We start from the raw sequence: 16728 nt of genomic DNA, 5'->3' as shown, positions 1-16728 counted from the left end.
ATATATATTGCATGTTGTCCAGGATAAAAGAGGCCAATATATCTGCATTAAGTAGGAAGACATTGGCCAGAGACCATCACATTAACAGCCTGGTTGATCAGGCCCTGATCCACCATGAGGCCTGGTCACAGATCGGGCCGCGGGGGCGTTGACCCCCGGAACTCTCTCCAGGTAAACTCCAGGAAACGCTTCTCCAGTCAGTGGTTTCTTCAGTCCAGTGCAGAGAAAGGTAGATGATGAATTTAGGTGATCAGTCCCTCAGCCTGGAGTCTGTGTTTAGTCCATCAATCTTGATAAAAGTGCAGCACATCAGGTTAGGCAATATTTGTCAGGAAACAGGGCAACTATTTTCCTGACAGGTCTGAGTTTTAAAATCCCAACATGTTAATCCGGTCACCAAAATTAGTGTAAAAAAAAAAGTAACTTTTTACTATGTAATCTAAAACTATAAGGTAAAAAGACATACATGAAATTAATGCCACATTTTACTGTGGACACGCTTCGCTCTCCAGAAATTTTGTCAAGCAGTGACGGCTTGACAAGACTCCACGGTGGAAAGATGTTCCAGACCATGAAAGTGACCTCTTCTCCAGGCTGAGGGACTATTTACGTCACCCTCCTGTCACTAATACACCTACTGACTCTGCATGTGACTGAAGAAGCCTACTGTGTAGGCGAAACGTTTCAACAATAGATACCCAAGCGTTGCCCAGGCATCTCAATCATCACTGATGAACTCTGCCAAACATGTCAGGTTCTCACCTCGATAACTGCGTGGTAGTTCCTCTTGCCTGTTGGTTCTCTGAACCTGAAGACAATTATTCAATCATCACTCATCTACACTACATAAATCACAAAACTATATACACAAACACGCACATAGAGATGAGCTTAGGAGGACGTTTCGGTCAGACTTGGACCATTTACGAAGCCATTCCAGTCATGGTATTGTGCCTGTTTTGTCATTCACAAAACTATATATTTTGCCAAGCTGAAGGCAGTTTAAAATGACAAATTTCAACATTGTATAAGACGTATAAAACAAGGAATTTTGAGGATTATTGTTTACTAATGTTAAGTCATTTTCTGTAGAAAGTTCATTTTTTGAGGAAATATAAGAAAAATCTGGATTTAGAAAATAATGATACAAAAAAAAAACATTTAAACAATTTTTTAAATTATATATATCTAGACATATATTAGTATATAGATATACATATCTCGCGAACTAGCGATACAATATGCAAAACAGCTACGGATGGTGGTGGGGGGGGGGGTTAAATGATAGCTGTAGGCCTTTCGTGTTGCAATCAACATCAGGAGCTTACAGTGTTGCAGAAAACAGGTCCAAGGAAATACGATCAGAGGAAGTACCTTTGCAGCAGAGGTGCTTCCTATGATCGTATTTGTACGAACCTCCTCCTCCTCCTTTCTTCGACACTGCAAGCACTTCTTGATGTGTTGACCAACACAAAAGGCCTAAATATATATAATCAAAGTATATATTTATACATACGTAAATTTATATCATAGAAGTACAAACGCGTATAAATGCAGGAGTGGAAATATATTTTACGAGAAGGGAGGCTCGATAAATTTAATTTCAACAACCAGAGCAGCAGTAAACAGACCTGTGAGTGACTGGAAAAACTGAGTACAGAAGCATTCAGGGTCAGAATAAAATACCTTCTGCAGTAACAATTAAAAATCCAAGTTAAGAACTGTATTTATAATTGGACTATTAATCACAGGAGGTTCATACACTGATAATGAAAAGAGAAATGAGCGAAAATCTAAAAAAAAAAAAAAAAAAAAAAAAAAAAAAAAAAAAAAAAAAAAAAAAAAAAAAAACAAAAAAAAAAAAAAAAAAAAGATCCTTCCCTCTGAAGGTCAAACAGATCAGATATCTGAATCACAATTACTGCAGACTCTAATAAACAGAAACCATGACCACTCGTGCAGCACCTGCAACACAACACGTTAAACATGTCTAATGCCCACAGAACACTCATTCAATATTTTTCAGAGCAAAGTTATATCTTCACTCACAGAAACTCTGACTCACTTGGATTTTTTCTTGGCAAGGCTGACACCTCTAGTGTGGTAGAGAAGTTTTTTCCAGCGGCGTTGACTCAGGAGAGGCATCTTCCACTCAGGCGAGGCACCATCCAGCACCACCAGCGGCACCACCCCGGCTCTTATCAGACTTATCAGGCGGTAAAACAAAGTTCTGTAAGCAAATAAATAACAAGAACACCACATAACGATGATACAATAATCTCACGGAAGATCAAGTAATCGTAAATAAAAACAAGTGAAAGGTTAAAATGGAGGATACAAGTATATAAACTTTTCAACAGCTACAGTTTGGTTTATCTCTCTAATATATCTAAACATTTTTTATGACCCAGCCTGTGGCCTTGTGTAATGCTGGGAAATTAGTCATAAAACAAGAGAAAAACGCGACGGTCTGGAGTTTTGAGAGACACTGATTGCGTGTTCTATCCCCATCCGTGGTATGGTTTGTCAACGCCCCAGCGGCCCGGTCCATGACCAGGCCTCACAGTGGATCAGGGTCTGATCAACCAAGTTATTCGTACGTCGGCTGTATGCAAACTGAAGCAAATTCAAGCCAATTACCTAGGGAACAGTGTAGTATAATGTACTCAGTAAGTTGAGATTGTTGTCATACCTGAGCCAGCTGTTGATCAACCATGTAGACAGGTCCAGAGCCAGTACTAGACCATCCAAGTCTTCTAGACCAATGTTCTCCCCAGCTGAACTCAACACACTCCACAGACCCTTCACACCCATGCTGCAGAAGACAGATATAATATATATCTGTGGCGAGCTTGAAATCATGAAATGAAATGAAGTGAAATGTTTGGTCCAACATGGCGAAGAAGTGCCTTGCTGATACTATGCTCTGAAAGTCTGTGGGAGAGGTCAGTTGGAGAGTAAAAAATTGAGTCCATGAGCTACAGTGAAACAGAGTGTAAGGGAAGAAACTGTCTAGTAGGCCGTTTATGAGAAGTGAGAGAGGTAACGGGGTTAGAGTCGTCTGTTTCAAGTCGGGTTCGCTTGTACGGGGGACAGGAACTGGTCTGTCCCGAGATGTGCAGACGATCCGAAAATCGATGCACTGTAGAGGGAGAAACAGGAATCATGGTCAAGGTCAGACGTATCAAAAGGGTCAATAGGAAAAACTCGGTACCAGAGGGGAATAGCTGTTACCCGAAAGAAGTCCCAATGGAAATAAGTCACTGACTTTTTTGGGATATCCCAGGTTCTTTGCACATATGCTGCTATGTATGATAATCTATGTAACTGTATTTGTGTTAATCTGAATAAACTTACTAATTGTTTAAGAGGTCCAAAGAAAGGTCTGAGTTCGTGCCAAGGTCTTGGGAGGTCTTGTAAGGCTGCATACTTCCCTACATGACGCATTACACCCGAAATGCCCCGGCATGATAGTGGCTTTCTTTGTACTTAACAAATCAATATTACAAAGAAATAAAATATTCTTTACACAGCCAGATACCTCAAACCGTAAGGTAACCTTATTACAAGGTATGTTAGGTAACCTTATTACAAGGTATGATTGTTCCTAGCACCGGGCACATCAGTGGGCCTCACACGGTTTCCAGCTCTTTCAGTCTCCTCCTGCATGTTTTCTGTAATATTGACATTACTGTATCAGTTTACAGTAATATATATGTATTAGAGCACGTGGATGTTATGGACTAAAGTGGCTGATAAACTAGGCTCGGTGGCAGTATTCAATTACTGAGGAAGGGTGGGTTAGTATAGGGAGGGTGAGGAGGTCGAAATTCAGAAAGTAATGTATTGTGGAAGTTAGTGTCGTTCAGCATATAAATATTGTAGGAACTAGCGTCGTATAGCATATATAGTCTGAGACTATAGACATTAGTGGATATTAAGGTGAATGTATTTCAATAATTGTTGAGAGATGTAGGAGTCAATTATTGAGATAGATTGTTTGAAAAGGGAAGTATGAGAGGACACGAGGTTGGTAGGGTTTTAAAGTTTGCCTTTTTCTGATATTGTGGCTCAAGCGTCAAGAGAACTATAGAAGAGTTATGGAAAATGGATGACAGATGTCTACTGTGTGTTGAGGGTGTCGAGATTAACACTAGAGTATGATACTGGTAGTATTTTTCCTTTGTGACAAAGACGTTTCACATTCTTTTTAGACAGCGCATTTCGCTTTCTTAGGTAAACGTGGCACTGACGGGAATATACACGATGTGCTTCATCGTAAATAAGGTCAGTAGGAGGTTGGTCGTACAAGGAAGTCAATATAGCATGTCCAATGTTTTGCTGGGGGACCTAAGTGCCAGCATATTTTGGTAGTGTGGTGCTGGTTAGAGCTCCATTACTTCTAAGATCAATCTTGCGATGTAGACTAAGGATGGGAGTCCCAATCACTCGAGATTCAGAAGAAAAATAAAAAAAGGCACAATAACGTGACCGAAACGTCGTGGTAAGCTCTCCTCTCCTATGTGCAGGTTATTTGTGCATCCAGATGATAAACTAAAAGCGATGAACCCACCTTGAACCTGTAACCCGCTTAGACATGTAGTGGCATGGTTCGCTGGATATATCTTACCCTACCTGGAGTACAAAACCACCACAGCACCTCTAGAACTGATTAAGCAAGATACACTGCTTGCTTAAACAATTGCATCAACCGTGCAAATATTTTTCAGCTAATGACAGGACGATCCTGAATGAACTGTCAAGGTCACACCTTCAGTTGCTACTCTGGGATTTGTAGACAACTTCTGATAATACTTCAGACCTAACTAAGTCACCTGACATCTTACCCAAGGGTCACCCGACATTACCCAAGATCTTTCTCCCCTTGGTTCAATATCAAAAACAATATACTCAGATCACAACATAATTGAGGTTCAGACATGTATGCGTGGAGCCCCAGACCGACAAAATGAGACTAGTCACGAGGGAGCATTCACCAAATTCAACTTCAATAACAAAAACAAAGTGGGACCAAGTAAACCAAGTCCTAACCGATATAAGTTGGGAAGATATACTAAGCAACACAGACCCAAACTTATGCCTAGAACAGATTAACTCGGTGGCACTCGATGTATGCACAAGGCTTATTCCTCTATGAAAAAGGAGGAGTAGATGTAAAATAGAAAGAGACAGGCGCTCCCTTTACAGGCGACGGAAAAGAATAACAGAGCGGCTAAAAGAGGTCAATATATCTGAAATGCGCAGGGAGACACTGGTCAGAGAAATAGCAAGCATCGAACTTAAGCTAAAAGAATCCTTTAGGAGTCAGGAATCGCGGGAAGAACTAAAAGCCATAAATGAAATCGAAAGAAACCCAAAGTATTTCTTCTCCTATGCCAAATCAAAATCGAGAACAACGTCCAGTATTGGGCCCCTACTTAAACAAGATGGGTCCTACACAGATGACAGCAAGGAAATGAGTGAGCTACTCAAGTCCCAATATGACTCAGTTTTTAGCAAGCCGCTAACCAGACAGAGTCGAAGATCAAAATGAATTTTTTATGATAGAGCCACAAAATTTGATTAACACAAGCCTATCCGATGTTATCCTGACGCCAAATGACTTCGAACAGGCGATAAATGACATGCCCATGCACTCTGCCCCAGGGCCAGACTCATGGAACTCTGTGTTCATCAAGAACTGCAAGAAGCCCCTATCACGAGCCTTTTCCATCCTATGGAGAGGGAGCATGGACACGGGGGTCGTCCCTCAGTTACTAAAAACAACAGACATAGCCCCACTCCACAAAGGGGGCAGTAAAGCAACAGCAAAGAACTACAGACCAATAGCACTAACATCCCATATCATAAAAATCTTTGAAAGGGTCCTAAGAAGCAAGATCACCACCCATCTAGAAACCCATCAGTTACACAACCCAGGGCAACATGGGTTTAGAACAGGTCGCTCCTGTCTGTCTCAACTACTGGATCACTACGACAAGGTCCTAAATGCACTAGAAGACAAAAAGAATGCAGATGTAATATATACAGACTTTGCAAAAGCCTTCGACAAGTGTGACCATGGCGTAATAGCGCACAAAATGCGCACTAAAGGAATAACAGGAAAAGTCGGTCGATGGATCTATAATTTCCTCACTAACAGAACACAGAGTAGTCGTCAACAGAGTAAAGTCCGAGGCAGCTACGGTGAAAAGCTCTGTTCCACAAGGCACAGTACTAGCTCCCATCTTGTTCCTCATCCTCATATCCGACATAGACAAGGATGTCAGCCACAGCACCGTGTCTTCCTTTGCGGATGACACCCGAATCTGCATGACAGTGTCTTCCATTGCAGACACTGCAAGGCTCCAGGCGGACATCAACCAAATCTTTCAGTGGGCTGCAGAAAACAATATGAAGTTCAACGATGAGAAATTTCAATTACTCAGATATGGTAAACATGAGGAAATTAAATCTTCATCAGAGTACAAAACAAATTCTGGCCACAAAATAGAGCGAAACACCAACGTCAAAGACCTGGGAGTGATTATGTCGGAGGATCTCACCTTCAAGGACCATAACATTGTATCAATCGCATCTGCTAGAAAAATGACAGGATGGATAATGAGAACCTTCAAAACTAGGGAGGCCAAGCCCATGATGACACTCTTCAGGTCACTTGTTCTATCTAGGCTGGAATATTGCTGCACTCTAACAGCACCTTTCAAGGCAGGTGAAATTGCCGACCTAGAAAATGTACAGAGAACTTTCACGGCGCGCATAACGGAGATAAAACACCTCAATTACTGGGAGCGCTTGAGGTTTCTAAACCTGTATTCCCTGGAACGCAGGAGGGAGAGATACATGATTATATACACCTGGAAAATCCTAGAGGGACTAGTACCGAACTTGCACACGAAAATCACTCACTACGAAAGCAAAAGACTTGGCAGACGATGCACCATCCCCCCAATGAAAAGCAGGGGTGTCACTAGCACGTTAAGAGACCATACAATAAGTGTCAGGGGCCCGAGACTGTTCAACTGCCTCCCAGCACACATAAGGGGGATTACCAACAGACCCCTGGCAGTCTTCAAGCTGGCACTGGACAAGCACCTAAAGTCAGTTCCTGATCAGCCGGGCTGTGGCTCGTACGTTGGTTTGCGTGCAGCCAGCAGCAACAGCCTGGTTGATCAGGCGCTGATCCACCAGGAGGCCTGGTCACAGACCGGGCCGCGGGGGCGTTGACCCCCGAAACTCTCTCCAGGTAAACTCCAGGTAAGTGACACGACTGCAAAACTACCAAAGGAAGCTACGTTAGAACTGGCCTGATGGTGATTCCTTGCCACTGTCACTAAGCCAGATTTCACAGAAGTGGACAATTTCTCCACAAATTAGGTCTGTTGGATAGGTTTGGAAGGTGTCTAAATGCACTCTGTCATTCTGAAGAAACTAGAAGTGTAATTCCTCGGAGTGTGGTTGGCTGTGTGCCTGCCTGGCTGTACTCACCTATTTGTGGTTGCAGGGGCGAGACTCAGCTCCTGGCCCCGCCTCTTCACTGGCCGCTACTAGGTCCTCTCTCCCTGTTCCATGAGCTTTATCATACCTTGTCTTAAATCTATGTATGGTTCCTGCCTCCACTACCTCACTTTGCAGACTATTCCACTTCCTTACAACTCTGAGACTGCCTGGCTGTGTGCCTGCCTGCCTGACTGGCTGTGTGCCTGCCTGCCTGCCTGCCTGCCTGCCTGCCTGGATGTGTGCCTGACTGGCTGTGTGGCTGTGTCCCTGCCTGACTGCCTGGCTGTGAGTCTGCCTGACTGCCTGGCTGTGAGCCTGCCTGACTGCCTGGCTGTGTGCCTGCCTGCCTGCCTGCCTGCCTGGATGTGTGCCTGACTGGCTGTGTGGCTGTGTCCCTGCCTGACTGCCTGGCTGTGAGCCTGCCTGGCTGAGAGTCTGCCTGACTGCCTGGCTGTGAGCCTGCCTGACTGCCTGGCTGTGTGCCTGCCTGCCTGCCTGCCTGCCTGGATGTGTGCCTGCCTGCCTGACTGGCTGTGTGGCTGTGTTCCTGCCTGACTGCCTGGCTGTGAGTCTGCCTGACTGCCTGGCTGTGAGCCTGCCTGACTGCCTGGCTGTGTGCCTGCCTGACTGCCTGGCTGTGTGCCTGCCTGACTGCCTAGCTGTGTGCCTGCCTGCCTGACTGGTTGTGTGGCTGTGTCCCTGCCTGACTGCCTGGCTGTGAGTCTGCCTGACTGCCTGGCTGTGAGTCTGCCTGACTGCCTGGCTGTGAGCCTGCCTGACTGCCTGGCTGTGTGCCTGCCTGCCTGCCTGCCTGGATGTGTGCCTGCCTGCCTGCCTGACTGGCTGTGTGGCTGTGTCCCTGCCTGACTGCCTGGCTGTGTGGCTGTGTCCCTGCCTGACTGCCTGGCTGTGAGTCTGCCTGACTGCCTGGCTGTGAGCCTGCCTGACTGCCTGGCTGTGTGCCTGCCTGACTGCCTGGCTGTGTGCCTGCCTGACTGCCTGGCTGTGTGCCTGCCTGACTGCCTGGATGTGTGCCTGCCTGACTGCCTGGATGTGTGCCTGCCTGACTGCCTGGATGTGTGCCTGCCTGACTGCCTGGATGTGTGCCTGCCTGACTGCCTGGATATGTGCCTGCCTGACTGCCTGGATATGTGCCTGCCTGACTGCCTGGATATGTGCCTGCCTGACTGCCTGGATGTGTGCCTGCCTGACTTCCTGGCTGTGTGCCTGCCTGACTGCCTGGCTGTGTGCCTGCCTGACTGTGTGCCTGCCTGACTGGCTGTGTGCCTGCCTGCCTGACTGCATGGCTGTGTCCCTACCTGACTGCCTGGCTGTGTGCCTGCCTGACTGCCTGCCTGCCTGCCTGTGTGCCTGCCTGGCTGTGTGCCTGCCAGCCTGCCTGGCTGTGTCCCTGCCTGACTGCCTGGCTGTGTCCCTGCCTGACTGCCTGGCTGTGTGCCTGCCTGACTGCCTGGCTGGTTGTGTGCCTGCCTGACTGGCTGTGTGCCTGCCTGACTGCCTGGCTGGCTGTGTGCCGGCCTGACTGCCTGTGTGCCTGGCTGTGTGCCTGCCTGACTGCCTGTGTGCCTGCCTGACTGCCTGTGTGCCTGGCTGTGTGCCTGCCTGACTGCCTGTGTGCCTGGCTGTGTGCCTGCCTGACTGCCTGTGTGCCTGGCTGTGTGCCTGCCTGACTGCCTGTGTGCCTGGCTGTGTGCCTGCCTGACTGCCTGTGTGCCTGGCTGTGTGCCTGCCTGACTGCCTGTGTGCCTGGCTGTGTGCCTGCCTGACTGCCTGTGTGCCTGGCTGTGTGCCTGCCTGTGTGCCTGGCTGTGTGCCTGCCTGTGTGCCTGGCTGTGTGCCTGCCTGTGTGCCTGGCTGTGTGCCTGCCTGACTGCCTGTGTGCCTGGCTGTGTGCCTGCCTGACTGCCTGGCTGTGTGCCTGCCTGACTGCCTGGCTGGCTGTGTGCCTGCCCGACTGCCTGGTTGGCTGGCTGTGTGCCTGCCTGACTGTCTGGCTGGCTGTGTGCCTGGCTGTGTGCCTGCCTGACTGCCTGGCTGTGTGCCTGCCTGACTGCCTGGCTGGCTGTGTGCCTGCCTGACTGCCTGGCTGGCTGGCTGTGTGCCTGCCTGACTGCCTGGCTGGCTGGCTGTGTGCCTGCCTGACTGCCTGGCTGGCTGTGTGCCTGCCTGACTGCCTGGCTGGCTGTGTGCCTGCCTGACTGCCTGGCTGGCCGTGTGCCTGCCTGCCTGCCTGGCCGTGTGCCTGCCTGCCTGAATGTGTGCCTGCCTGCCTGCCTGGCCGTGTGCCTGCCTGCCTGACTGTGTGCCTGCCTGCCTGACTGCCTGCCTGTGTGCCTGCCTGCCTGGCTGTGCCTGCCTGGCTGTGTGCCTGCCTGACTGCCTGGCTGGCTGGCTGTGTGCCTGCCTGACTGCCTGGCTGGCTGTGTGCCTGCCTGACTGCCTGGCTGGCTGTGTGCCTGCCTGACTGCCTGCCTGACTGTGTGCCTGCCTGCCTGCCTGCCTGCCTGTGTGCCTGCCTGCCTGCCTGTGCCTGCCTGGCTGTGTGCCTGCCTGACTGCCTGGCTGGCTGTGTGCCTGCCTGACTGCCTGGCTGGCTGGCTGTGTGCCTGCCTGACTGCCTGGCTGGCTGGCTGTGTGCCTGCCTGACTGCCTGGCTGGCTGTGTGCCTGCCTGACTGCCTGGCTGGCTGTGTGCCTGCCTGACTGCCTGGCTGTGTGCCTGCCTGACTGCCTGGCTGGGTGCCTGCCTGACTGCCTGGCTGGCTGGGTGCCTGCCTGGCTGTGTGCCTGCCTGACTGCCTGGCTGTGTGCCTGCCTGGCTGTGTGCCTGCCTGGCTGACTGGTTGTGTGCCTGCCTGCCTGCCTGCCTGACTGCCTGGCTGTGTGCCTGCCTGCCTGCCTGGCCGTGTGCCTGCCTGCCTCCCTGACCGTGTGCCTGCCTGCCTGGCCGTGTGCCTGCCTGCCTGGCCGTGTGCCTTCCTGCCTGGCCGTGTGCCTGCCTGCCTGGCCGTGTGCCTGCCTGCCTGCCTGGCCGTGTGCCTGCCTGCCTGACTGTGTGCCTGCCTGGCCGTGTGCCTGCCTGCCTGGCTGTGTGCCTGCCTGCCTGCCTGGCTGTGCCTGCCTGGCTGTGCCTGCCTGGCTGTGTGCCTGCCTGACTGCCTGGCTGGCTGTGTGCCTGCCTGACTGCCTGGCTGGCTGTGTGCCTGCCTGACTGCCTGGCTGGCTGTGTGCCTGCCTGACTGCCTGGCTGGGTGCCTGCCTGACTGCCTGGCTGGGTGCCTGCCTGACTGCCTGGGTGGGTGCCTGCCTGACTGCCTGGCTGTGTGCCTGCCTGCCTGACTGGTTGTGTGCCTGCCTGCCTGACTGGTTGTGTGCCTGCCTGCCTGGCTGTGTGCCTGCCTGCCTGCCTGGCTGTGTGCTTGCCTGCCTGGCCGTGTGCCTGCCTGCCTCCCTGACCGTGTGCCTGCCTGCCTGGCCGTGTGCCTGCCTGCCTGGCCGTGTGCCTTCCTGCCTGGCCGTGTGCCTGCCTGCCTGCCTGCCTGCCTGTGTGCCTGCCTGCCTGCCTGTGCCTGCCTGGCTGTGTGCCTGCCTGCCTGCCTGCCTGGCCGTGTGCCTGCCTGCCTGCCTGGCCGTGTGCCTGCCTGCCTGCCTGCCTGGCCGTGTGCCTGCCTGCCTGCCTGGCCGTGTGCCTGCCTGCCTGCCTGCCTGGCCGTGTGCCTGCCTGCCTGCCTGTTTGGCCGTGTGCCTGCCTGCCTGTTTGGCCGTGTGCCTGCCTGCCTGGCCGTGTGCCTGCCTGCCTGGCTGTCTGTAGGCTGTCTGCCTGGCTGTCTGTCTGGCTGTCTGTAGGCTGTCTGCATGTCTGGCCGTGTGCCTGCCTGCCTGGTGTAGGCTGTCTGCATGTCTGGCCGTGTGCCTGCCTGCTTGGTGTAGGCTGTCTGCATGTCTGGCCGTGTGCCTGCCTGCCTGGTGTAGGCTGTCTGCATGTCTGGCCGAGTGCCTGCCTGCCTGGTGTAGGCTGTCTGCATGTCTGGCCGTGTGCCTGCCTGCTTGGTGTAGGCTGTCTACATGTCTGGCCGTGTGCCTGCCTGCCTGGTGTAGGCTGTCTGCATGTCTGGCCGTGTGCCTGCCTGCCTGGTGTAGGCTGTCTGCATGTCTGGCCGTGTGCCTGCCTGCCTGGTGTAGGCTGTCTGCATGTCTGGCGTGTGCCTGCCTGGTGTAGGCTGTCTGCATGTCTGGCCGTGTGCCTGCCTGCTTGGTGTAGGCTGTCTGCATGTCTGGTCGTGTGCCTGCCTGCCTGGTGTAGGCTGTCTGCATGTCTGGCCGTGTGCCTGCCTGCCTGGTGTAGGCTGTCTGCATGTCTGGCCGTGTGCCTGCCTGCCTGGTGTAGGCTGTCTGCATGTCTGGCCGTGTGCCTGCCTGCCTGGAGTAGTTAAAGTAGTGAGAGGGTGAGTAGTGTGGAGTGTAGAATAATGAGAGGTGAAGATGTAGTCACCAGTGACCTCACATTACCGACCTCCGCTAATCATCTCACTCCTACCACTTCGCCTGCATGTCCCCTACCTACTAACTCCCTCCGCTTACCCCCATATTCCCCTAATCATTACCCCCTACATGACAGTCTGCATGTCTGGCTAACTACACATTTGTCTCCCTGCGTGTCTGAGCGGTCATCTGCCTACTTTTTTTTATATATCTTATCCAGAAACTGCACATACATAAAACAAGTATCATACACTAACAACAACCACAGGGAAAAGTGGTATACTACACACAAACAGTATTATACAAGTATTATACAAGTATTATACAAGTATTATACAAGTATTATACAAGTATTATACAAGTATTATACAAGTATTATACAAGTATTATACAAGTATTATACAAGTATTATACACTAACAACAACCACAGGGAAAACAGTGGTATACTACACACAAACAGTATACCTCTCCAAACATGAAATTAAGACCTACACTGCAATACAGCACAAAAACCCACCATATCCACTCTACATAAACCTGCCAGACTCCAAAAATACAGCGTAATAAGTAGAAGTAATAAGTATCTAACATTATATATGTAAAAATTAAAACCCAATACACATAACTCAGATTGGGAGACATAATATACACATAGTTTTGTTTGTGTTTTACGGTAACGTAGAAATATAAACATTGTAATATACATCACAAATAGAACAAATATAAAACCGTGGTTTAAATATTGTGTATACATAGTGTATACTACAGTGGCACCCTAGTATATAGAAAATAAATGCTGAAGTGTCATTTAAAACAGGTGAATTTGTAACTGAAGTATAAGCCTAAAGAGGCAGGTGCCAGTCGCATAACGGAGATAAAACACCTCAATTACTGGGAGCGCTTGAGGTTCCTAAACCTGTATTCCCTGGAACTCAGGCGGGAGAGATACATGATTATATACACCTGGAAAATCCTAGAGGGACTAGTACCGAACATGCACACGAAAATCACTCACTAGGAAAGCAAAATACTTGGCAGACGATGCACCATCCCCCCAATGAAAAGCAGGGGTGTCACTAGCACGTTAAGAGACCATACAATAAGTGTCAGGGGCCCGAGACTGTTCAACTGCCTCCCAGCACACATAAGGGGGATTACGAACAGACCCCTGGCAGTCTTCAAGCTGGCACTGGACAAGCACCTAAAGCCGGTTCCTGACCAGCCGGGCTGTGGCTCGTACGTTGGTTTGCGTGCAGCCAGCAGCAACAGCCTGGTTGACCAGGCTCTGATCCACCAGGAGGCCTGGTCACAGACCGGGCCGCGGGGGCGTTGACCCCCGGAACTCTCTCCAGGTAAACACCTAACATACACAACACAGAAGACCAAACCTACCACATCCACACAACAGAGAACTTTTTTTTTAATATATTTTATTTAAACACTGCATATATATAAAACAATCATCTGCCTATTGTGTCTGGCTGGCTGCATGTGTCTCACTGGCAGTTATAGTAAGTCTAGCTGTGTGTCCCTCATGCTAGAGGTGTTTGTTTCGCAATATTAAAATGTAGTAATTATTTGGGTCAGTATGTAATGTGGATTAGCATGTAATAATTATAGTACTTAATAGCATGTAATAATGGTAATAATTACAGTACTTAACGTAATGAAGACGAGTAACAACCTCCCACCTCGACGTCCTGGTCGTCACTGGCGTCTGGGGTTGATAATTTTTTGGACTTAAGTGGGTAGTTGTGGCCGACTGTCACCTCTCCACTACTATTCAAAAAATTATTTGTTTTGGGAATGAGGAATCAGAGTAAACTCTATTGTATGACTCCTTGGTTTAAAGCTTATCGACTACACGATGATTGTTGAGGCTTGGCGTTATCTATAGCCTAACACCACTCAGGACTTATTTTATTCTAAATTGGAGGATTAGAGCATATTCCCAGAGTATATCCACCTAAAGACATACACTTCTCGACATATACACTCTTGATATACACCGAGATTACTATTCCATTTGTATTACGGTCAAAGAAAGTAATTTTGTCCGCCCGAGTTGCAACATCCCAATATTTCTTTTCTTAATTTCACGCTCAAAAGTCGAAATTATCAAAGCTTCAGCCTTACCATACATATAGAATTGTATGATCATTATTTTCTTGGCTAGATTTGTAAAAGCAAGTGTGAAATAACGTAGAAAAATATAAAAAATAAACTCTTAGAGGGGTAACTATGTTATAGAATTGATCGTATATACACACAGCGAATTCCGAGCATATTTAATGTTTTATACTTTATTTGGGACTGATTTTTTACTCATGTCATTTGTCTGTTTCATGTAGGTTATTATAGTTCTTGTAATATATAAAACATGTTGAACCACAATGTGTAAGTTCCTTGGTGTAGAAGTTATTATACCATAACATAGCCAGCGGAAGGCCTCGGTCAGATGACCAAAAGCTCCAACAGCGGGTCATCATCTAAGACCCTCGTCAGGAAACACTTGTCTTGTTTCCTGACGAACCTTACCCAACCTTGAAGAAAAACAGTAGGTCTGACGTCACCAACTATAGGCCTGTTAGTATACTCAGTTTGATATCCAAAATTCTAGAGAACGCTGTGCACTGTCAAGTAGTTAAGTATCTTAATGACAAAAACATTATCCATAGTTGCCAATCAGGTTTCAGGAGATCTTGACAGACACTAGTTAATCTGATGGACTATACCTGAGACCTGTAACGTCGTTAGGTGCTCTCAAAGTTATGGTGACCCCTAGACTTGCAAATGGCCTTCAATACGATTAACCGTAATATATCGTGTAAGAACTACAAACTACTTATGTGTACCTGTACCTAAATAAACTTGGTAGCGCACTCAGCTCACACACTGAGTGTCCGTGGTTCGATGCTCGGGAAGGATGGAAACACTGGGCATGTTTCTTAAGAACTGGTGTCCCTAATCACCTAGCAGTAAGTAGGTATATAATAATATGTCACTGATGTCAGCTATGGTCTGTATAAGTTGTATCATGTACTTCTAGAAATAAAGATTATTGTTAAGTATTATGGTAAGTGAGGGGTCCCGTCCTGGTGTAGGGCCCCTCGGGATGGTGTTGCAGTGCGAGAAGGAACCCAGGCAGGGCCCCACCTACTCCCAATTAAGGGGCCTCCATGGCCCCCAATCTCCCAGGATATCCCTCAGTCCGGTGGACCCCTCCCTAGCTAGGGCCCGACCCGAGGGAAGGTCCCCCACCACGAGGGCCCCCACCAAGAGGGCCCCCCACCCTGCGCCACAACTAGTACATTGCCTCCGACATTTCCACTGTATATTTAGTGTGATGTCAGGTGGCGCGGTGGGTGGGTGTGTTGCTCCGGTCAGTGACTTGTGTTGAGCCAACCTTTCCTAGCATCACCTTCCCACTCATCTGTAAGTTAACTAGTGACAGAGGAGGTGACAGACGTATCTTACACAAGTTATCTTTCAGGCTATCTATCGCGATAACCAAGTTATATTATATAACTAATCTTGTTTGCTTTCTGAAATCGGGAATCTGGTGATTTCCGTTCCTTTCTCCTTCCCAAGTACTGGAGTTACTCTCTTTGTCCAAGGTATCGTAGTGAACGATGAATGTACCTACGATAGCAGTGATGCACTTGCGATAACAATGCACCTTGATAGCCAGATACGCCTACTATAATAATGCACCTACGATAACAGAATTGCACTTACGATAGCAGGACTGCACTTACGATAGCAGGACTGCACTTACGATAGCAGGACTGCACTTACGATAGCAGGACTGCACTTACGATAGCAGGACTGCACTTACGATAACAAGAATGCGTCTGTGATTACAGGAATGCACCTACAATACAAGGACTGATTTATGGTGTCTCAGTGGTAGTGGGTCGTTTTAAAACACCAATGACAGTCAGATCCCAGACAGGTTGAGAAAGATGGGTAAGCCTATCTGAACCTATTGTCCCGGTTCACCTAACTGTAAATTGGTACCTGGGCGAGACACTCTTTACACCTGTTGTCCCTGTTCACCTAGCAGTAAGTAATGGCCAATATTAGATTTAAGAATGATGTAGGAAAGTATTGGTTTGGAAATCGTAATAACTCGTAGACGTAGAGGATTGAAACCTATGACAACGTTTCGGTCCTACCTCGTCACACGATATCAGCTCGGAGGTTTGTTGTGGCTAAGTCTGACCGAAACGTCGCGATCAAGTTTGTCTCCTGTGTGCAAGTTATTTGTGTTCTGTTCAAGTTACTGTATTGCGACTTATTACACTGTGTGTGTCTGTCTTTCTGTCTGTCTCTGTGTCTGTCTCTGTGTCTGTCTCTGCCTCTGCATCTGTGCCTGTTTCTCTGTCTCTGTCTCTTCTCTCTCTGTCTCTCTCTCACTGAGGTTATTAACCCTAGAGGGAGTGAGTTGTAAGTCGCAATAATGTATTCTCCTCCACGTCTCCTCCATTTCTCCTTCCCTTCTGTACCTCCATCACTTCCTCTCTTCTTCCATCATTTCCTCCTAAGCATCTTCGAGGCTTCTGCTTTAAGATTTCTTCTCCAAGGCTTCCTTAGAAGCATCCTCTTCAAGGGCTCAAGGTTTCTTTTAAAGGCTTCCACAGTGTTTCTTATTTAAGACTTAAACATATTCAAGGCTTCTCCAAAAATTCTTCAAGATATCTT

General features: G+C 48.5%; 2 protein-coding genes across 11 annotated transcripts in view; one reads left to right on the top strand and one right to left on the bottom strand.

Annotated features, from left to right (window-relative positions):
• The window catches only part of LOC128697091 (flap endonuclease GEN homolog 1), a 59579-nt gene extending 45739 nt beyond the window's left edge, over nt 1–13840 (bottom strand). For 2 of the 5 annotated variants that reach the window (XM_070095279.1, XM_070095283.1), the window contains exons 1-4: nt 13678–13804; nt 2693–2815; nt 2066–2230; nt 763–808 (exon numbers count right to left, since the gene is read on the bottom strand). In XM_070095279.1, the coding sequence (XP_069951380.1) occupies nt 763–808; nt 2066–2230; nt 2693–2814 (333 nt within the window). In that variant the 5' untranslated portion in view covers nt 2815; nt 13678–13804. Of the gene's footprint in view, nt 1–762; nt 809–2065; nt 2231–2692; nt 2816–13677 lie in introns of all 5 variants that reach the window. The other 3 variants (XM_070095281.1, XM_070095280.1, XM_070095282.1) reach the window with 3 other exon arrangements.
• A 1502-nt stretch (nt 13841–15342) lies between these two features.
• Nucleotides 15343–16728, top strand: part of LOC128697039 (alanine racemase) — a 47564-nt gene continuing 46178 nt past the window's right edge. For 3 of the 6 annotated variants that reach the window (XM_070095277.1, XM_070095273.1, XM_070095272.1), the window contains exon 1: nt 15365–15459. The gene's annotated coding sequence lies outside the window, so the exon portion shown is untranslated. Of the gene's footprint in view, nt 15460–15505; nt 16090–16728 lie in introns of those variants that run through there. The other 3 variants (XM_070095276.1, XM_070095274.1, XM_070095275.1) reach the window with 2 other exon arrangements.

This window comes from Cherax quadricarinatus, chromosome 49, assembly GCF_038502225.1.
Source record: "Cherax quadricarinatus isolate ZL_2023a chromosome 49, ASM3850222v1, whole genome shotgun sequence".
Classification (NCBI taxonomy): domain Eukaryota; kingdom Metazoa; phylum Arthropoda; class Malacostraca; order Decapoda; family Parastacidae; genus Cherax; species Cherax quadricarinatus.
This window is presented reverse-complemented; position numbering and strand designations above follow the sequence as displayed.